The 22,473-nt window shown below is 40.8% G+C and overlaps 2 protein-coding genes across 5 annotated transcripts; both read left to right on the forward strand.

Moving 5' to 3' along the window:
* Nucleotides 1–419: 419 nt before the first annotated feature.
* LOC124060244 lies at nt 420–5,379 on the forward strand. Of its 3 annotated transcripts, none has more exons than XM_046390952.1 (5): nt 420–528; nt 849–1,229; nt 1,668–1,724; nt 2,337–2,465; nt 4,639–5,379. In XM_046390952.1, the coding sequence occupies exons 1-5, from the start codon at nt 486–488 to the stop codon at nt 4,794–4,796; spliced, it is 768 nt and encodes a 255-aa protein (XP_046246908.1). In that variant the 5' UTR covers nt 420–485; the 3' UTR covers nt 4,797–5,379. The 3 variants fall into 3 exon arrangements, with proteins under 3 accessions (XP_046246908.1, XP_046246910.1, XP_046246909.1); XM_046390953.1 differs by having other exon boundaries at nt 427–528; nt 852–1,229; XM_046390954.1 differs by lacking the exon at nt 1,668–1,724.
* A 120-nt stretch (nt 5,380–5,499) lies between these two features.
* si:ch211-129c21.1 (uncharacterized protein LOC563087 homolog) lies at nt 5,500–22,119 on the forward strand. Of its 2 annotated transcripts, none has more exons than XM_046390950.1 (14): nt 5,500–5,657; nt 12,749–12,841; nt 13,172–13,314; nt 14,700–14,762; nt 15,131–15,229; nt 16,771–16,870; nt 17,195–17,305; nt 17,527–17,678; nt 17,918–18,090; nt 18,409–18,565; nt 18,676–18,898; nt 19,399–19,514; nt 19,757–19,976; nt 20,097–22,119. In XM_046390950.1, exons 1-14 carry the CDS (start codon nt 5,636–5,638, stop codon nt 20,858–20,860), a joined length of 2,436 nt encoding a protein of 811 aa, XP_046246906.1. In that variant the 5' UTR covers nt 5,500–5,635; the 3' UTR covers nt 20,861–22,119. The 2 variants fall into 2 exon arrangements, with proteins under 2 accessions (XP_046246906.1, XP_046246907.1); XM_046390951.1 differs by having other exon boundaries at nt 5,521–5,657; nt 12,315–12,841.
* Nucleotides 22,120–22,473: the final 354 nt, after the last annotated feature.

Here is a 22,473-nt window from a genome sequence, read left to right on the forward strand (position 1 = left end):
ATGTGTTTTAGCACCCTTGCACCAAAACCCACAGAGGTTTCATCTACCCCTTGTACCACTCTTGTGCGCCACGTTTGTGTGAAGTCAACACATGCAACTTTATCTCACTGAGGAATTCACTGTCTGCCATCAGTCTGTGGTAAGGTTGCCTTCAGCTGAATGTACATTTTTAGTAATGAGTTAGCAGCAGCATGAAGCTTTGATGTCTTTTCATGAAAATGAAATGAAACAAGTGAAACAACGCAGAGTGCAGTAGCATTTGGCCAGGAGTCTCTCTTTGAAAGCTAACACAATTTTCCACCTTCGGTTGTTGTTTATGCAACTCTACAATGCAGTGAACTTATTGTCACAGCGCAGCACAGTAACACAACAAACTCCTCCTCCCACCCACACACGTCTTTGTGTCTAGCATTGTCATATGTGCAGAAACTCAGGCACCACAGACAGGAATAGTCTAAGCAGAAGACCACCTCTCACACGATATAATGGAAATGTGGCTGACATGCTCGACTCTGGTCTTCCTCACAGGTAAGATGTGATTTAATACTAAACTGATCAAACACTACAAAAAAAACCCCAAAAAACTTACAGATATAATATGAAACTGTTTAATAGAATAATGAATGAACAGAATGAATCTAAATATGAATCAATATCTATCTATCTATCTATCTATCTATCTATCTATCTATCTATCTATCTATCTATCTGTCCATCTGTCCATCTATCTATCTATCTATCTATCTATCTATCTATCTATCTATTTATCTATCTATCTATCTATCTATCTATCTATCTATCTATCTATCTATCTATCTATCTATCTGTCCATCTATCTCTATTTGCAGTAGCAGCCATGGTGATATCAGGTCAACATGTTGTGACTCTGGGCAACGAGAATGAACCGAGAAGCGTAGAAGTTCCTTTTGGTTCCCCCCTGAATTTTAGCTGCAAAATCACTACGACTGAATATGAGAAATTTCGGATTGCCTTGTATTTTAACGCCTCTGGAACTTCATCCAATGAGTCCCGCCGCTTAACTGAAAAGGAGTTTAACATATCTGCAAAGAAATCCACCGTGATGATGGGTGATGGGCAGCACCCTGGAGAAAATTTGTGGCATGTGCCGAGTGCTGCAGACAACAGCAGTGGATGGTACTTTTGCAAAATTACAGCAGACATTCCCATGTTGAAAACTATCATCAGCAATGGAACAAAAGTGGTTATTAGTAAGTATTACTTATAACTAATAAAGCTGGTAACACTGCACTTTAAGTATCTCTATTAAACATCTATAAGCAGCAAATAAACACTTAAGGAATGGTTTATAACACAATATAAATGTGCCTGTGCTCATTTACATGCCTATCTGTGTTATTCCAACTGTGTTTTACTATATTGTTATTTATTATCTGTTTATGTATCAGCTTCCACTTATGGATGTGCACAGGAGATGTTAAAGGTGTGAACAAATATGTTCATAAACCCTTATATCTGCTAATAACTTACTTATGAGTTGCTTATAAATATTAAATAGAAGTGCAACAAGTAGTGTTTCTATAAAGCCTGATATGATGAAACATTATGTCATAAAGGGATCCACATATACTCTCATCTTTGACTAAATGAATGCTTTTTAAAGTATTATTTTGTTTTCTTTATGACAGCGAAGCGAAGGGAACATACAACGCACCCGTCACTACCCATAGTTACGAGTAAACAAGGTGTGTGTGTATATATGTGTGTATGTGTATTTAGCTCTTTTGACCAGTGATGCACCATGTATTTTTAGAAACCAGCACAGTGGCAGTGAATGGTCATTTCCTCGCTAATGTTACTCTGAACAGACAAGTGTTGGTGTTGTTTTTTCCACTTACAGAAGTTTATGGAACCTTGGTGGTAAGAGGTGCAAACTATGTCAAAGTTTTCATTGTTCTGTGAGACGTGAACCTTCAAACACACACACACACATACACACACACAGGCACTGCGTTGCAATGCATCAAGAAATGTATTTTTATTCACTGGCCACTGTGTAGGCTGAGGAGACTTTAACATCAAGAGATCAAAACTCCAGCAACACACGTAATACATAGAACAACTTTATGTTGGCCACAAGCCAAAGCCGCAAACTGGTCCAACAGTGAAGTCGTACCATAAGTGTTGCTGGAGTTTTGACCCCTTTACACTCTTTTCTCTTCTTCGAGCACCTTGGAAGTAAGTGAAGCTGTTCCACTACACGTGGAATATTGTGTGCATCCACTGGCCTGTTTATATACACTCTGATAAACTGGCATAATGTGATCACATTTCAAGACGAACATTTTCTCTTGCAGCAACAACTTCCAACAATGACCCCCAGGTTATGGACTGGTGGCTGTGGATCGCAGTAGGAGTGGCTGGCTTCATCTTAATCATCCTGTTTGTCATCTGCGCCTTCCTGAGAAGATCTCACACAAGCAGAGGTACCAGTCCTCCTTTTTATATTGAAGGTTCAGATAAGAATCTAAATGCACATCTATAGATTGTAGATAAGCACTGTAGGCAAAGGAAGCTGCCACTTCTGAGAAGACAAGGGCAAGAAACTAAATCTTTTCACAGAAAACTTTACAAGTTCAAACATGCTGATCCCTTTCTGCAGCCTAATGATTTGCATTTAACAGAGGAAATGAGGACCAGACTGATGTCTGTGTGTGTGTGTGTGAGTGAGTGAGTGAGTGAAAGATCAGAGGAGAGAGAGGAAACACTTCTCATCTGATAGCAGATAGCTCTGTCTGCCCAACTCGTGGCCGGTGGATGCAAACTGAGCAAGCAAGTGGTTTGTGTGGTTTGACAACACAGTCTGAGAGTGTCAAAGTAGGACAGATGAAGATGTCTGCCATCTGTGCAGCTTGAGTAAAAATGTAGAAAGATTTAGTTTCTAGAACAGAGCACAGTCCTGAAAGACGAGTACCTCATTTTTCAGGCAGAGCAAAAAGGTACACAGTGAGATTTGATCATCGCTGACTGACCAGTGCTGAGAAAAAGATCAGATATTTGTACCCTGAAAGAAGCTTAAAACTCCAACCACGCTGCAATATCCACCACTTTCACTGCTCTGCCGAACATAAAGACAATTTTACTTGAGAATCAGTCTGCGATGAGGCAGTGTAAAATAGGACCTAGAAAACACCTTCATCGATAGATTTTTAGAAAACAGGAGGATGTTTCTACGTTTACTGAAGCCCATGCAGGCAGAATTTCCCAAACGGTCATCAGTCCTTCATTGCTTATTGCTCATCCTCACATTAAAGTCACCATTATCAAAATTTTGTGCAAAATAGCACATACTTCATAGTTTTCACAGCTGAAATTTTCAGTCAGTTGTTTTATATGATTATAAGCTAAATTAATTTGGGTAATGGACTTTTGATTAGACAAAAAAACAATAGAAGACGCCAGCTTGGACTCAGAAAACATTTTTTTTTTTGTATTCTTTTGGCATTTTAGATGGTTATCATACAAATTGTTGATAGTTTATGGTTTCTCTTTTGCACATCTGCCAAAACATGTGCAATTTGCTTAAATGAATGACAACTTCTACTTCAACAAACTAATTGAATTTGGAAAAAAAAAAAAATCTCTTGTAAGAGTTGAAGCAAACCAGATGAGAAAAACCATAATGAATCAGTGAGTCAACTGAAGGGCTGATTGATTGATAAAGAAAGTAGTCATCGACCGTGGCCCTAATTGTGTTACAGCAGCAAAATTAAAGCATTTGTTGTTGTTTGTTATGTTTGTGAGAACATATAGAGAATATGTTAGGGGCTCCCATTAGGGTCAGAAACTATATTTGTTTCACATTTTAATAAATTAAAATATGGCTCATCATCCAACACAATCATAAACCACAATAATATCTGATAAATTAAATGTTTTAATTATTGTTCTCTTCAAAAATGTGTATTTTGATTAGAAAGTAAGCTTCATCGTAATCACTGACAACATTCACTGGGTTCATTAATAGTATCTGAGAATCATTTATATTGTGAAAAAATATTATCTTTTGATTAATAGTTTAATCATATGTGAAACCATTAGGCCGAACTTGATGGAATTTCTGTTCAATGCTTTTATAAACAAAGAGATAATTTGTGCTAAATTGAATTCTTCATTCGGCTGTTATCTATTTATATACTTACTTGGGAGGCGAGGCATGGATATAAATAAGATAATTGTGTTTTTCTTGAGAAGTAAGCAAAATTCTGTCATTTCCCGTGCATAAGATGTTATTGCAAAAAAATATTAAGGCAATTTCAATTCTATTTACATTTTCAACAACTGACACTGGATACAATGTCAGCTGGTTTAAGAGTCACACAGCATTTTGTTTTATCATGCATGTATTCTTTCTTTTAAAACTAATTCTTAATGCTGACAGAACATTTTAATTTAATAATAATGGACATTTGACCAGGACAGAAATTGTCAAATGTTTTAAAAAAAATAAAAAATCTAAATCATCAACAGCATCAAAACAAATCACATTTTAGACTCATGCATGTCATGCAGTTTGTCTATGTGGTGTAACATATTGGCTTAATAATGAATTAACTTAATAGAAGGTTTTCATCATCCTGTTTTTACTTTTGAACGCAGCAGAGGATCCTATCTATATAAACGCTCATTCTGTGGCCAAGAAGCAGCCCTCACCAAGGCCGGGGACTGACAACCTGAAGGCGGCTTCTTCCTCTCAAAACCTCCAGAACCCGAGTCCAGGCAGGCACTACGACGATGGCAAAAGGAGATACAAATAGTGAAGAAGTGACTGACTCAGCCCGTGTTCATACTTAGTCAGAACCTGTGATACTGGACTACGTACTCCAGTGGAAGTACATTTTTTATAATTATTTTTCATTATATTTTTACCCATGTTTTTTGGCTTTTACCTCAAGCCTGAACTTTCTTTCTTATTTTGTTTCTCCTCAGTGCACTTCTTCTATGAGCCACTAGATGGCAGACGATGGACAATGTTGATCCAAAATGTTTATTTAATGTTGGATTTTTTTTTTTCTTTTCTTTTTCGTATTTCAACACCTGATAATATTTGAGTATATTGCCAGCAGTAGGGGTTTGTTTTGAAAATAAGCTAATAACATTAAAACCATAGTATGAATTTTGTAATGAAAAGATATATAAGTTTTTTTTTAATTAACAGCGCGCTTATTGTTATAGAGTTATATTAAATATCCAGTCACTGATTTTGCTTTAGACCTACGGTAAATAGCCGGATATTGATAGGTTTCAGCGTCCTGTCATAATGTCACAATTTAAACTGCTATTCAACATGGGATCAACACGCAGCAAAATAAAACAAATAAGAGAAAAGCGGTCCAAAAACTGTTGAACATTTTTTTTTGCTGTTATGCAGCAGATTGGTCTCAAAGTGAGCGAGTGCTTTTTTTGAAGAAGAAGAAGAAGAAGAAGTAGGAGGAAAGGTACAATCAAAAGTCACATGACCAGGCAACCCACCGCCTACCGGGCTGACAGATTATCGCTCCCAGGAATTAGATGTTGAGTGAACGTTACAGGTGGAGCAGAGAGCGTCGAGCCGGATTCAAGACCAGTACTACGACAGCGGTCTCAGCGGTCCTTAATGCAGATCCTCACAAGTCCTGGTGAGTCTAGCCCGGGCGGGAGTCACCGTTGTGACTTATTGGCTTGTTTGTGCGCAACTTCGTCCCGCGGGGTTTATTATTTTTCCACGGAGCTCGGACTGGTTAGGTGGGGGAATCGGATCGGGCAACCTGTGGGGTTTAGAGGTGCACTGCAACTTGTCTGTCTTATCTAAGATTATAGGATATCCTAATCTAATAATAGCATGTGAAAGCTCGACTAAGCAGTAGTAGGATATGCGTTTAGGCTGCAAAGACTTAACCACAGGGAGACAAACAGACAGACAGACAGGCAGCGACGGTGAAGGAAACGCTCCAACTTTGGTCGCTGGTGCGGCTTCAGGACAAGTGTCAAAGCAGCGGATATGTGGTTGAAGTTTGAATCCTGCGTGCGTGTGTGTGTGTGTGTGTGTGTGGTTATTAAGCTTCATTACGCGTTTTTTTTTAATGGAAACGAATGACAAACCAACCCTTTTCACACCTTCAGCGTGCTCCCACAGTTTTCCCAGTAAACAAAGAAAACAACAGCTTGTGAAATTTAAATGGCCTCTCTCCATTTAAAAAAAAAAAAAAAAAACAATCCATACAACTACATCAGTCTTTCACACACAGAGTCTATAAATAACCTTTGCACTTTGTCTCCAGTCTAACTGAATAGTGTGGTGGTTGTGCAGTTTAATAGATGGTGAGAGTTTTAGCACGTGATTCGTGTGTTTGGCCGAGCGAGCAGGGGTTAAGCGTTGTCAGCGCACTTTCTTAGGGGATTGCCCAATTTTAGCTGTCATACTGCAACTCGGCGGGGTCACAGTGTGCCGAGGAGCCACACCACAAATAATACCTGGTAGCCTGTGGTCAGAGCTGGGAACTCTGCACGTTTCCTTTTATCTGTAACTTTCTGTGCGTCAGTGTGTAAAACCTGGTAATGCCCCCCTCCACACACACACACACACACACACACACACACACACACACACACACACACACACACACACATTATTAGTAACGACCAGTCATCAGATGCTCCCAAAACCCTTAATGAAAGCTCTTTGTTTCCCCTCAGTATTCAGGCAACACAATAGCTGTGGCTCAGGGGAGCGAGACAAACACCGCACAGGCTGACAGTGTTAGTGATGCTCTTGTTGAATAATGTGTTTGCTGGGTGAGTCCCAGTATGTTTTGTTTTTTTATGTTGTTGTTCTCAGGACTCTCTCGGAAAAGAGATCCTAATCTGAATGAGATTGTTTTGTTTTTTAAAATCTGACCGGACCTGTTGAAGCAGCTGATCCTCTGCTGTGGAGGGGACAATCTAATAAACTGTTAGTTCTTGACATTTCTTTGTTCAATTTGGAACATTTTTGGTAGCTACACATCTTGTACTTCCGTGATGGACTTGTCATTCTTCAGCCAACACACTCGAATACAATTCCTGTTGGCTACAGGTGTGGTTATTTATCAGTTAGGCTAATTCATTAGACAAAATAATAATAATAATAATAATAATCATTGGCCACTTTTTGATAATGGATTAAGGTTCAAGCAAAAATGGCAAACATGCGCATTTCGCAGCCTCTTAAATGTGAAGATTAAAGGGTTTCCATTGTTAAATGATTATGTTCAAATGAAGACAAAACATTACCTTGGACACTATTTTCTGACATTTTAAAGACCAAGCGATTAGTTAATTAAAAAATATCTGAGAAATGAATGCATTTTGAAACGACTGTTGCAGCCCTGTTACTGACTCTATGAAGGTGAATAAAATAGCAGACACCTGCATGAAATCTATTGTTTAGTTTTGATTGTAAAACCAAACTGTAGAGCTCGCCACATTTTGTTTTCTTGGGTGTTTCCATCTGTCAGTGAACTTGTCACACAACATACGCAGAGATATGTTCATATTTTCCTTTTGTGCCGTGTCTCCTGCTGAGACTTGCCTGCGTGTGTGTGTGTGTGTTTGTACGTGTATGTGTTTCTCAGTGTGTGCATTCAAGCGTGCATTTACACTCAGCCAGACTTGTCTCATCATTGACAAGTAATTTGTCAGAGCAGTGGCGATGGTCTTAGCAGACAGTTCACTGCAATTTTATATTGCAGTTCACCTGTCATCTTTATTTGCGTTAAATGCCCTGACTGTTGGTTAACCATTAGCTTAAAGATACACAGGGCATCTGGCTTGAAAATTGTACACACAGCATGTTTTTTAAGTATTGTTTTCAGCTAATTACAGCTCTGCTGCACATCAAAACAAAAGGTGGCAAGCTACTGTCATTATGATGAACAGAACGGTTTATTTTGGCCCTCTAAGCTTGCAAAAATATAACCCGGTGCTGAACTGGGTTGAGTTTTCCAGTGAATGTTTCACAACAGAATCTGTGACACAAGGAGTGTCAAAGGTGAGCACCCTCCCACAAGCAGTTTCCTGTTCAGGCCCCTGTGATGGAGCTCTGTATCACAGCCAGGCCTGCCCACTTTATATTTGACTAGTAGACAGGCAGGAAAACAGTCATCGGTGGCAACAAGCCACTCAGCCAGTTACTCAACCACTATCAAACCTGTAGACCAGTTAGTCAACCATTCAGGTAAATCAGTTGCAGCCGAGGGAGGCCTCACCCATAAAGCATGGCCTAATGCAAAGGAAGGTGCACTCTAAACAGTCACGGCTCACTCCAGCTGTTTGACTGTTCACACGGCTTTTTGGATTTGGATTTGTTATGACTCATCGTGATCGCAACAGCGTGCTTGTCTGAGCACGTTTCACACGCTGCTGTTTGGGGTTTTGCTGCACACAGTCATAGTGAGCATCTGTCGTAGGGTATTGCAGATATCGTGGAGGCTCCTGAACATGCTATAAATATCCTCGTGTTTCGAGTGGTTGGAGTGTCTGGAGATACTTGCTGCAGGGCTTCTTCAGCCTCTTGTACGAGTTCATGTGCAGCCTTTGAACCCGCAGTTGTTCACACTCTGCATCTCGATGAGTAAAAACCCACCAGCAGCTACAGTGCTCAGGATATTTGCTCGGTACAAATGGTGCAGGTGGGAAACACATTTTTACATTTACATCTGGGCATATAGAGATGTAAAGACACTATTTTAGTCACACTCTTTTGTTCACTCTGGTTTTGTAGATGTTCATGTTCCGTGGTGCAGACTTTGTGGTTGCTGTTGCTTCAGAGGTGAGGTTGGCTTTCAGGAGAAACCAAGAGAACAGTGTTTCACAGTGTTTGCTGTATGCAGATATTGTGTTGTTTTTCATCAACAGTACCATTCATAAATATTTCACTTATTTCATAACGCGTGTGTGTGACACGGCTGTGTGTCAGGTGGGCAGCTGGTCCAGAGAGTACACCTAATGTTATGGTGATTAATAATAATATTAATAATAATGATAAGTAGGAGTAGTAGAAGTATTTTGGTCACTATATGTGTCAAAGGATCAGTGATTTAACCTGAAAGACAGAACAGAGTTGAGATTTTAACATAGAGTGGAAGGAACCATCTACCCCTTTACAATAGCACATATTTACATGTTGTGTTGTTATTAAGTTGCTAATAAGTCATCCATCAGGTCCACAGCTATTAATGCTAGTGTGCCATCATAAATAGACTTTGGCAGGTAGGAGGTCAAACAGTCCATGGGAGAGTCCTTCCTGATTAATTAAAGAGAACAAAAAGCCAAGCAGCAGAAGTCAGAGGATTAAATGTTTGATCATAATCTGACAAATGTTACTTATGGATTATTCTTCATATGGAAATCTTAAAGCTCCACTAATCAATATTCTGAGCAATACATCAGATAACTGTAAGTCATGCTGGAAGGGACAAGCTCACACACAATCGGAACACTGCAGTCTAATTGTTTTGGTTTTATGGTTGGTAGCCACAGTGAGTACATTTTTTTTCACCAAATGAAGCACCGATACACCTACTGTAAGCCTCTAGGGTTGGGTATCAGTACTCAGTACCAAAGTCAAACAATACCTGCATTATTTTTGTTTCCAGCTCTGGAAAAAAAAATGCCTGTTTGTATGGTTTTGCTTGCAGCCAATCACTGCGATCTTTCTTCAGTTTAGTATGACGTACGATTGGGCCACAACCGCATGTGGCTACAGCTCATACAGTCTGTGCTGTGGTGAAGTAGAGCTTGGTGTGTTTGATGGAGCAGATTAATTTGAACACTTTCAAAATGTCTCTGTAAAAATCATTTTGATTTATGTAAGCGCCGGTGACATTTTTTGCAGCTGAATGCTTCCATTGATATGATGGGTATTGAATGAAGCACCCTGTTGGGATCACTTAAAGGCTACTGGTATTGACGCTGGTACTACTGTTGAAAGCCAGCAACAAGCTGGTGAAGTGAGTGGAGCATTTAGCAGCTAAAGAGCCACATCGTCCCCTGAGGAGTTGGTGAAGACCTGAACAGACTTACAGTAGAGTAAATATTTGGCTTACCTTTGTCATGTGGTGAGACACACAGCTCAGAGTGCAAGGAAATGCTGCTCTGTGTCTATTGTATGTGTGAATAAGTAGGTGAGGTGTTACCCATAATACATTTAAGTGTGAGATGATAGAGAAAATGTTAGTGTTGTGATTTCAGCTTGTTTGACAAGCAAAAATCAGGTAATGCAGCTTTGAAAAAATTATTAGTTACTAACCACAGATAAAGGAAGGGCGCCAAAAACACTTAGTAAGTTACTTGAAAGATTATTAAAATTCCCAGTTATGTCAGATTTGGTATGTTTTTGTCCAATGAAAGGATTTAGATTATTTTTAAGACTGTCAGATTACAAGTAAGGTCCCCCTTATATTTAAGATAATAAATCAGCTCTGTGTGACTATTAAGTTGTGTAAGAACCCCAGCTGTGCATCCTTCCCCTCATACCCCCCATCCACACGTGTGCATGTCAGTGTGTGAGTGTGACCCTGGATAAACATAGGAAGAGAAAAGAGGGACAACTGCTACGTCCTCTTTTGTTCTTATAGCCATACCTGCCTGTCTACACCATTTGGAAGTATCTGTCAAACACTGTGAGAGACAACCTGCAGTCATTCTGTTCCGACATGATGCTTAACCCACAGTCCCTGCCCCCTCCTTGCAAAGCCTGTGGGGAAAAAGCATGTGAGACATTGGCGCTCTGACAACAGATGAGCAGTCCTATACGTGCAGCAGCTCGTCCCGCTGTGTCAAGTAACAACAAGGTGGGAGCATGGCAGTTTGTTACAAAACGCACATACATAACTGAGGTTGCTCAGAGGCACTGGGGAGCGAGCACCCGGCTGCCTCTCGAGAAAATTTGGATGCTGTCATTTTGGTTTCTGTCAACAGGCGCCGACTCTCTGGTGTGTGTTTCAAAGGATGCATCTCTACTAAATCTGCTGTATTTTTTTTTCCTCTGTGAGCTAAAATCTAAACAACAGTTGCAAAGCAGCGGTGTGGTGCGGCTGCTTTTGAGCAGCGTGCACCAGAAAGATAACAGTATAGTTTTTACCTTGCAAGGCTGACTCTTAAGTATGCTTTGTGTGTTATTCTGAGAAAAAGTGCCTTGATGAATTTTGAATGAGGCCGTGCTGCACAGTTAGTCAAAAACAGGAAGAAACTCGCCAAAGAAGTGGTAAGTCTCAATTCAGCATGAATCCCATGGTGGGTATGGAGCATTAAAGTAGTGAATTGTTGTGACTGCATGCATGCCCAAACCTGAACTGATCCCCCTCTGCTGCGTGAACCCCGCTGAGCCCAGAGGAAGCAGGCTCTTATCTGGGAGAGGGACAGGAAGGCATCGAGTGAAGGAGGAAGAGAGAGAGAGAGAGAGTGGGGGTTGGTGGGCAGCAGAGCACTCTGCAGAAATCAGTTTCCTCTGTGAAGCTTACAGTTACAATGACTCTTTATAGGTATGGCTGCAAGTGGTGCAAGACTTCCCTGATGTCGCAGTTAGGTTACATTTGTCCCTTTGCTATGCTATGTGTGTTTTTGACAAATATAGTTAAAAACATCAGCAAGCAAGCGAGACATGTTCACATATGGGGCTTCTCCTGTCCTCACGGTTTTTGTCTTTTGTTATTTTCACTACAACTTTAAACAGTAGGTAGCGAGCAGAATAAGTTCAACAGGTTTTAGGTGTGAAGACCTTTTCACTTTTCTCAAGTGGTGTCACTTAGCTTGTGAAAACAGTTGTTTCGCGTCTTCCGTGGCTTTTAGGGGAACTTTTTAAGAAAATAACCAGGACATCATGATTATCTTGGATTGTATTTGGGGACTACAAATTTCTACAAATAAGGCGTTTACCCGACAGGGAGAGTCTAATGAAAGATGCTTTTGAGGTGCATTATGGGAAGTGTATCCAATGTAAAATGACTTGTACAATCCAGCATTATTCCAGTGCTGGATTCCACCAGGAGACAAGGGACGATTTTGTTATTGTTTTAGTTTTCTGAAAGGTCTGAATCTGTTATTCATGTCAGTTTACTACATAGGTTTCCTGTTTGATATTATACAAATATATATTCACATTACAAATATTGAAGAGCCCACAGCCCTATATAATAAGTCTGTTCATTATGAAGTATACAAAAAAACATTGATGAATACATACGTCTCCATCCTAAGCATGTAAGTCCTCCCACATCATGGGTCTCTTTTAATAATTTAATGCATATCATTCCTAGAGGTGGACACTGTGAAGATGATCTCCTCCAGCACTCCTCACCAGTAGCTGAGCAGCATGGCTTCTGCTCCTCCTTCCCTAGAGGACAACAGTGGCTCATTAGCACTGCTCTGGAGGTTAACGCCGACATAGATACTCACCACGCAGGACGCCGGCTTAAAGCAGAACAGAAGCAGGCTGCGCTCGACTCCAAAGGCACTGGTCAAAAAGCTGAATGAACTCCGTTTAGAGGATCTTTGAAAACATAAAATGGCCCATGTCAGAGCAGCACATGTTCATGACAGTGACATCACCACAGTTTAGCAACAGCGACATCTGGACTGAGACCCTGGACCATGTTCTGTCTCTGATCGGGTGCTACGGTGGCTGAGCTGGACCACGCAGCTCTTCCACACTTAGACAAACCTGGACTCTGAGTCATGTCTCTTCTCTCAGCCCTGACCCTCGTCTGTGGATTGATGCTCCACGTTTCCTTCAGTGCACTCAACCCTCACTACTGTGTCCCACGAAAGACTGTGCCCTACCAGAGTAAGTCACACATCCTCAGTCGCCCCATGCTATGGATATGGTATACATAGTACTACTACTACTACTAGTACATACATAGTATGTCACTGCATATTGTTACTGGGCTGCGAGAGATTTACTTCTGGGATGAACCAGTAATCACTTGAACTTGTAGCATGATAGCAACTAAAACTGCTTGGTTTTTGTGCTTGCTGGGACCAACATATACAATTTCAATGAATGAAACATTTTATTATAGTCATGGGAGCATTTTTTTTCCAAAGCAACTAAAATGTAGAAAAGACATTATAATGAAATGCAGCGTAGTAATACAGATGTTCTTCTGTTAAGGCGAGCTGAAGTCGTTCACAGAAAAAGGGGTCTTCAACTACTCCACCATGCTGATGAGAGACGACCTGGGTCTGCTTCTGCTGGGGGCCCGAGAGGCCATATATGCTCTGGACATCAACAACATCTCTGTCAAAAAGGCTGCGGTAAGAACACGTCTCATTAATAAAATCTGTCAATCTCTCAGGTCTGCATTTGAGGCTGTGGTAAAATAGTTGATAAACGCTCACATGCCTGCAGAACAGTTTGATACGAACATGCAAATGGTAATAACTAATAATTAACTTTTCATTATTGCCGATTAAAAATGAAAGATTTGTTCATCATTTATGATATTTTTCTGTTTGTGGCTGAAGGCATTTCATCAGTGAGCCACTAAAGGTCCCAGCAAGCCTTTTTAACATTTGATCAGTAGCCGTAATATTAACAATTGCTTTTTGACAAGTTAGAATTCAAAGCCGGCATATCCATAATGTAATTTTGACTAACAGCAATTCTAATTAAAGATTTCTACATTTCATTTCCCATTTGAGTTCTGAAATACAACTGATGAAAATTGTACTTTTACTAGTAACAGTTATATTTGAGAATTTTTGGATATCAAAAAAAAAAAAAAAAAGAATTTTTACTAGTAAAACTGCTTACATGGTTTGTTGATATCTCGGACGTATCAGAAATGCAAAGATATCTGAAGTGGGAAATTATATTTTCACCTGTCATCACCTTTTTCGACAGGAGAAAATGCATCTGTAGATACTAATTTCCACTAATAAACACTCAGTCAGTACCAGTCAGCCTTACTGATTGAATGTTAAAGGCGCTTCCCATACAAGGCTGGATCTGATGTGTGTAATTATGTATTATTTCAGTGGTTCCCAAACCTTTTAGCTTACAACCCCTTAAAATGAAATCCTGTTTATCTGTGACCCCCACATTGCAAGTTATGGTGCTGTGGATGTGAGTCATTAGCAGTTCGGGCTGAAGATTTGTCTGAACTGAAGGACTTGTAATGTGAATGTATCCAGCGTTTCACAAGAAATAAGGAAGTTTAAAAAAATCCAGTTTTGTGTAACAGAGGTAAATACCTGTTGCACTTTCATCTCTGAATCATTTTATAACCTCCAGGTTGGGAACTACTGGTTTGTATCATAAAGAGCACAGCCTCAATTTGAACATTTCACTGGTTTTAGTCATGTCAACTGCTCCTACATCAGCAGCCTGTTCAGCACTGTTGTCTGTGTGGCCAGTGTGTGTTTGCATGAGCAGTTTGAATGAATAATGGTCCTACTGAGCTCTAGATAGTGGTCTGTTGATTCATAATTGCAGTTACACAGTTAACAGTCACAACTGAAGAGGTACTAGTGTCCCAGCCAGCAGGTTCTCCCCTCCAAAGTGCACTGACTGGTCTTGATGTTAGACAAACAACGAACCTCGTGTGAGGGTAAACGGCCTACAGCTCCGCTGCTGTGCTGTGGTCTTGCGACACCAGTCCTGCGTGCTTTGACAAGACACTTTCCATCTGTTGATGCAGGTGTATTGGCGAGTTACCGAGGAAAAGCAGAGGGAGTGCACGTACAAAGGAAAACAAGCTGAGGTTTGTGCAATGTTTTTCCAAACAGCGTATATTAACTCTTACTCCGAGGACAGGGATACGGCCTTAAAAGACCGATGTTAACTGCAGTTTACTCCTCTATGCGGTTTATCTCCCTGGATTTGTAAATCATTTATATGGGAGTCTTTTCATAGAATTCTCTTTGAAGTGCTTTGCTCACAGCTTCGATCTTAATGTCCAAATAAAGACTTGAGAAGAAATTGCATGTGCACAGCCTTGACTTTTTGGTCACCAGTTTGACTCCAGGCAGCTCGTGCAGTCAGCATGTGTATGTGGTGTGTTTGTGTTTTTGCGGCTGAACAAACAAAGCTCTGACCTTGGTGTATTCTCTCTGCTGGATCTTGTTGCAGGTGGAATGCCGTAACTACATTCGAACCCTGCACAGAGTGAATGACACTACAATGTATGTGTGTGGCACAAATGCTTTTAGCCCCACCTGTGATTATATGGTAAGTGTACTGCAGAATATGGAATTAGTTGAGAGGGTTTTATGAAGTGTTTTTATAGGCAGGGTTATTTATTAGCTGATGGAATTTGTGTCAGTCAAGTCAAGTGCAAACATTTAGTCCATCATTTCATACAATTCTACCTCATGACCAGGAGCTGGTCAGCCCCAAGCCTACCGGTACAATTTATTTATTTATCTTAAGTCTCAGTGATTTCATAAGACAATTAGGCACTGTAGTTTTTAGCATTTTTTAGCACATTTCTCATATAGGACCAATTTTTTGGGAAATATTTCAGGGTGGAAACAGCCTCCCTAGTGTGTCTCAGTTGTTTCACTGTTGTTTCTGCTATCGCAAAGACAGTCGGTTCACTTTCTCTTTTGCTTAGAGTAGCAACAAGCAAGAACACAGGACAAAAGTGTGGGTTAAGTCATTCATTCAGTCTCTTCTGGCGACAGAATGAAAACAGAAAGAAATGGTGCTGCCAGCCTGACTGGATCGGCAGTCAGCCTTCATTTACCCGGGAGGGGAGATGTCCTGCTCAGTGGCAGAAAGTGAACTTTATAGGGAACTTGTCTAAATGCAAACGGTGTCATTATTCTATAGGCATTACATTGTCCAATCAACATTTACTTCAAAATGATATATTTAAGCAATAAACTTGTCTATTGCCTGTGTAAGTTGTGGAATTATACACATAGCAGTGGGTGTTTGATGCTGCAGTGTACTTCCAGCAGCAGAATTGACTCAAAATACACTCAGTTACCATGTTCATCACAATAACAGAACAAATCAGCCAGCATAACATGACGGCTCACTCATGTGTTGTTGGTCTACAATTGAAGTCTGAGGCACAGTCATATATATTCACACAAACAGCAATAGTGATTAAATGCTGCATTTAATGGACAAAGACCTTTATGCTTAATCTGAAAAACTCTCATCCTCTCTCTTCTAATACAGTCAGCCATTTTTCTCAGCAGTAGGCCTCATTCATCACAGTTCCTTTTTCTAGTGTGATTTCAAATATGTTTAAGCCTGTCCCTTCATAGCACCGGTCTTTTCTCATTAATTTGGATTGTTCAACAACATGCATCAGCCCGTCGGTGCAGTGACAAGGAACTGAACATGCTGAATGCATCGCCGGGGAGAATTAAGTGGTTCCCATGTGCAGAAGAAGCCCAGCACAAATCTAACTTTTACAGAGAAATTACATTTATTTTTAATACACTACTGTTAATAATAATAGAATTTATCTCTGTAAGTCTTTAGCCTAGCAAGTTATCATTATGGACAAAAAATAGAACAATGGCTGTGTCGAAGGTTGGATATCAATCTAAAAACTTGTATATATCTTTTGTATACATGGTGTATAGTAACGTAACACAAGATGTAATTAATGGGCTGAAAGATACAAATCACTGGTTAAGTCCTGTAATTTCAATTGTGTACTCCAATGCCATGTCTTAATAAAATGGCAGTTTTTCTTTCTTTTCCCTCTCTTAACAAGTTTTCTTTCCTCTCTCTGCCTTTGATTCTGACAGACGTTTGATAATGGACAGCTGAGGCTGGAGGGAAAGCAGGATGAGGGAAAGGGGAAGTGTCCTTTTGATCCCTTCCAGAGATATTCCTCCCTCATGGTTGGTGAGTGTCCGAAGCAGGTTTGCTGCCAAAGGGAATAAAACACAAAATACTGCTGAACGTTCAAAGTGCACCAACAGAAAAGATCAGAGGATGATAACTGTGTCCGCATTTCACGATAGCCACAAGACCCGCGCACCAAATGCATTAAAACGATCGCCCAGTATGTTTGCTAGTGCCACTTGTTCACTCCACGCACACATTAATTAACTGTAAAAAAGAGTCCGATCACTCCATTGGTAGGCATATAAATGAGATATTGTTCCAACTTAAAATGAATAATGGCTCTCCAGGAATTTTCCCTCATCTCTTGTTCCTGTCCAACAGGAAATGACCTGTATTCTGCTACATCCATCAACTTCTTGGGCTCTGAGCCTGTGGTTCTGCGTAGCTCCGACTTGGCTCTCCGCACTGAGTTTAAGAGCTCCTGGCTCAGTGGTGAGTCTCTCCTTTGCAAAATCTGGCCATTGAAAGTTTTATATAATAATGTATTAACATATATAATGTTGTGTAGTTTATAGGGAATTGAGTGCACAGTAGCCACACTACTTACGCATGCTGCGGGTGTGATATTTGTAGATATCCTTTAACAGAGAGACATCAAAGTTTTAGATTTTCGTGCGCTCTTTGTGCCTAAGAGCCATTTTTTGTGATTTCAGAGCCAAACTTTGTCTACATGGACTTTGTGGGTGAGAGTTTTGACAGTCCTGATGGTGATGATGATAAGGTGTACCTGTTCTTCAGTGAGAATGCCATGGAGTACGACTTCTACAGCAAAGTTGCAGTATCTCGAGTGGCCCGCGTCTGCAAGGTATAATTAAATCCAGAATAAAAACTCGGCCTCTGCGGGACCTTTGGCATTTTCAAAGACAGTGTAAAAAAACTGAAAATATAGTATCATGTGTTTTTGGTAAGAGAGAGAGTTTAATAAGATTACATGCAAATTTGTGTTTGGCCTCAGGCTTCCTGTCTGACGCTGCTCTAGTTGTTGTGGTTAAGTGTAATATCTGCAGAAGCGCACATGACAGAGAACTCTGGCTGTGCCTGTAGGGGGATATGGGCGGCCAGCGGACGCTGCAGAGGAAATGGACGTCGTTCCTGAAAGCTCGTCTGGATTGTTCCCTCCCTGAACCCAGCCTGCCCCCCATTGTCCAGGATGTCTTCCTGCTAAAGCACGATGACTGGAGGAAGAGCGTCTTCTATGCTGTCTTTGCACCCCAGTCGTAAGTAGTGACAATCAAATCCTGCCGTTTTATAACTTCGAGTGGGTGTTGACATGTGGGAAAGTAGGAAGTAAGCAAAGCAGCCTGTATGGAAGCATTAAGGAGCTGTCCATATTCACACAGTTGCAGGTTAAAAAAGTAAAAAAAAAACAAAAAAAAAAACATTTGATTTTTTTTCCCCCATTTACCCGATTCATGATGCACTCTGTAATGTAACATAATGAGCAGATGATATTTTTATTTGATACAGAAGTGATTACTTAAAGATTTAAAAAGCTTTACAAGGAAAACACTTGGATATGGTTTGGTGTTTTCCAGGAGCTTGTCCCAGGCATCTGCAGTATGTGCATACACTGTGTCTGCAATTCGAGCCATTTTCAATGAGGGCAAGTTTAAGACACCTGTTGCTGTGGAGACATCTCACATCAAGTGGGTGATGTACACAGGAGAGGTGCCAGTTCCCAGACCAGGATCGGTGAGTCTGAAGACTTTGTTGCTTGCAGCCAGAAGTGATGCTGGATATTAAAGCATTAAAAGCAAATCTGAAAAACCCACAAGCTCCTAAAGTGAAGTTTTGTATTTCAGTGCATCAACAATGTGGCACGTGGCATGGGGATGAATCGCTCTCTGGACCTCCCTGACAAAACCCTTCAGTTCATCAGGGATCGCCCCCTTATGGACGAGGCTGTCCGGCCTCTGACAGGAGGGCCGCTGCTGGTCAAGAGGGGAGCTCTGCTGACTCGGATTGTAGTGGACAGCGTGTTGGCCCTGGACGGACAGAGATATGCCGTCATGTTCATCGGCACCGGTAAACTATGGGATTGCTGTAGCAATATAGTGCACTTCTATCAAGAGGGAAGTGGAACAGAACTGATTATTGTCTTCTTAGTTTTCTTTATGGTTGATCAATCTTAAACTGCCTTAAATATTTCTTTACAAAAAAAACCCAACATGATGTTTTTAACAGTTCAGCCCTCAAATGCTCAGCAAATCTGTGCTTTGTGGTTTGTTCCTAGCAGCCATACAACTGTCACTGCGCTGTTAATGAAACAACTGGTACACAGAAATTTGTGACGCTGCTTGTTTCCAATCAAGCTCTCACTACAAATCGGTCGGAAAAGCACAAACACAAAGTACATGTGAAAAACACAAAACTGTTCTGGCTTTGGTAAAACCTTGTGTTGTCATATAGAAACCCACTGCATTTTTAGGCCCCTTTAGTGGTTGACTTTTGTTTCATCAGTAGCTTTAAAGATTGACACATTCAGAGAATAATAAGATTATCCTTTTTTTTATCTCTCCTGCTAGAAAACGGTTACATTCAGAAGGCTGTCAACTATGCTGGAAACATGTTCATCATTGAGGAGATTCAGCTGTATGAAAACCCTGTGCCTATTAGCACCCTGCGCCTCTCGTCCAGCAAGGTAACTCACAACAGGTTGTGTTGTGGCAGTACGCTTTGATAGCTCATCATCATCATCGTTATCATCCTAGGTTATAGTCTTTACTGGTGTTTTTCTTGGCAGATGTTCTACAACAAGCTCCAGTCTGAATTTATGTCTTGATTTAAATTTTGTCACTTAATTGCCACTAACAGACAACACAGGCCTCAGCGGTAATAAAGATTAAACTGGTTGGTCGTCTCTATGCATGTTTGGAAACACAGGGCCAACTTTATGCAGGTTCAGAGTTGGGTGCTGTCCAGATGCCGGTCAGTAACTGCAGCCGCTATGACGCTTGTGTGGACTGCATCTTGGCCAGGGATCCTTATTGTGCCTGGGACTTCGCCTCTGAGCAGTGCTCGTCAGTGTCCAGCTTGTCATCCTCCTTAAATACTGCAGTACAGAGTCTGAAGGAAGGAGACATCTCACAGTGTCCTCAGCCAGGTATGTCCCATACAGGGCATTGTTTGCATGCATTACTGGGAAGAAGCAGAATCCCAATAGCCTTACTCATTGGTATGCAGCGGGACCAACCTCGTGTTTGTGGGTTTTTTTTTTTTTTAGACCCAGTAGCAGCTGTGGACTTTACCCTAGTTCCAGAGAACAACATCCAGCTGCCGTGCCAGATCCACTCCAACTTGGCGCAGGTCCTGTGGCGATTCTCTGACCAAACACTTCACTCCAACAACAAATACTACATCTACAGCGGGGGCCTCCTCATCCTGAGCGCCTCTGAATCGGACGCCGGTCTGTACACCTGCGACTCAGTAGAGCAGATCAATGGCAGAACATACAGCCGGACAATGGCTGTTTATCAGTTACAGCTGTACTCAGGCCCCGGAGTGGGGGACCGCACTACTCCTGGTAATGAAGTGACAAATTCCTCAGACACTGTTCACAGTCTGAATACAGCTGCACCAGGACTGGCACCAAACCTGGCCGATGAGGACCTGTTGTCCCCTGAGAATCAGAGCGACACTGGCAGGGTGACTGGTTTGGAGGTGGCTGTGGCTCTGCTCTCGCTGCTTTGCCTCTCCCTGATGGCAGTCATATTTTGGATCTGGAGCCAAGGATGCTGGGGATGTTTCAAGTTTCCGCAGCGCTCCAGTGAAAGCGAGGGGAAAAGGCAGTCAGCTGAATATATGCACATCCAGAACAGAACTTCAGAGATAAAGCTCCTGGGGCCTGAGTCTGGAAGACCTTGCAGTGCCAATAATAATCACTCTGCTGTTGACTTCAAAGGGAACGGGGAGCACCACTTCACACCAATGGCCAACATTGCAAATCTGGATGGTCTGGGATACATAAATGATGAGTCAGAGATTTGACTCTGCTGAGGTGTAGAATTCAGTGCGAGGCCAACAACAGTGCACTAATTATCCTCCTGTAGGTGCACTACTGTAAAAAAGGTTTCACATTATAAATTCTTTTGACTGGTGTCCCGTTTCTTTCTGACAATTTCCAACACTTTCTATCATTTCCATACTGTGACTGGGCAGCTGATGTTCACTGAAGAGACTTTTCAGGATTCCTAGTGGAATTTTCACTCCGGGAAATTGTTGAAAGGTCTTTTTTTTTTTGTACGTGTGTTTTTTTTTTTTTTGTATGATGACAAATACTGAATACACTTTTTGTAATATATTGTGTACAGCCAAGACATTTGTTTATTCAGCTACTATTTATTTGTCACAATGAAGATTTTATTTCAGCAGTTCAAGTTGTGTAAATGGGATTGACAACAACACTTCAGATGCATTTCATTTTATGGATACTGCTGTTAATTTAAGATAGCATTCATCAGCCACAGAGCATTCTGTCCAGTCTTTGGTTGTGTTAGTGACTGGTCAGTAACCCATAATACTTTTATTTTATTTTCCATGTGGCTAAAATGGATTACATTCTTACCTCTGCATTTAAAGGATCAAATGCCAAAAAAAGAGAGAAATTATTTCACTGCAGTAAATGTTGTATTATCAGTGACAGTGAACGAACAGATATCAAAGTTTTGTACATTTGTGTCAGTGAATCAACTCTTTGCATCAGGGACACAATACAGTTATGAATGTTGGGTTTTCTTGCCAAACTTCAGATAATACAGCCCTTGCTGCTAATAAAAAAAAAAATCTTGATTGAGAGTTTGACATGTCCATTTGTCAGCAATGAGTACCTCCCTCTCACTCTCATGCAGAAATTCATTTGAAGGTGATGCTGAAAGCCTACCTGACAGGTGTGTTGTCTTGATGTGTCGGAGCAGGCGCTCCCGTGGACTGTACGGCAGAACAATCAACAAAAACACTGACTCCACACTTACCTAAGACATGTTTGTTTTTGTCGAATAAGATGGAGACCGACCAAAATTACAGGAAGGTTGCTTGAATCTGCTCTGTGTTTTTCACACTCTGTCATTAACAGAATCACTCTGAGCTGTCTTAGGTTTCATCTCAAACAAGTACTGTAGATGTGAAACGGGTTGAAATGGGTCTCTGCTGAATTATTCAACAGTGTTGTATAAGAAAGTTATCATGAACAGAGTCATAGTTATATATTGGCCTATAAAATTACAACTAATAAAATATTGCCGATTGGAGTTGCATAGATTTTTTTTTTTAAACTCCTTTCATGCTTAGCAGAGACATGCTTACACTGGGGGATTAAGACAAACCACTTGTCATCTATTGTTTTCAGTGTCTTTATTCTAAAAAAAGCTAGTGGGCTCATACTGAGTTGTTTTTAAGTTTCAGCAATCACTTTTTTATGCTGCCCTCTCTCCTGCTCATCAACGCTACTTTTCCTCCCAAGATTTAATGAGGTTTCTTCTCTTACTTTTAGCTCAGGCTGTCTTGAATGTTTTCCTATGATTCTTACAGGGCTTTTTTTATCCCACACTCACTTTCTTAGAACATTTCTGAATAAATCAATACTGCAGCATCCCTATGCTGGA

Source organism: Scatophagus argus, chromosome 6 (assembly GCF_020382885.2).
Source record: "Scatophagus argus isolate fScaArg1 chromosome 6, fScaArg1.pri, whole genome shotgun sequence".
Lineage (NCBI taxonomy): Eukaryota > Metazoa > Chordata > Actinopteri > Scatophagidae > Scatophagus > Scatophagus argus.

Excerpts from the sequence above, each read along its gene's own strand:
- LOC124060244 (XM_046390952.1), top strand. The coding sequence starts at position 486 with ATGGAAATGTGGCTGACATGCTCGACTCTGGTCTTCCTCACAG. Across the intron at positions 1,230-1,667 it reads TGGAACAAAAGTGGTTATTA|CGAAGCGAAGGGAACATACA; the intron begins GTAAGTATTACT and ends TCTTTATGACAG. Across the intron at positions 1,725-2,336 it reads CATAGTTACGAGTAAACAAG|CAACAACTTCCAACAATGAC; the intron begins GTGTGTGTGTAT and ends TTTCTCTTGCAG.
- si:ch211-129c21.1 (XM_046390950.1), top strand. The coding sequence starts at position 5,636 with ATGCAGATCCTCACAAGTCCTG. Across the intron at positions 12,842-13,171 it reads AAAGACTGTGCCCTACCAGA|GCGAGCTGAAGTCGTTCACA; the intron begins GTAAGTCACACA and ends TCTTCTGTTAAG. Across the intron at positions 17,679-17,917 it reads GAGTGGCCCGCGTCTGCAAG|GGGGATATGGGCGGCCAGCG; the intron begins GTATAATTAAAT and ends CTGTGCCTGTAG.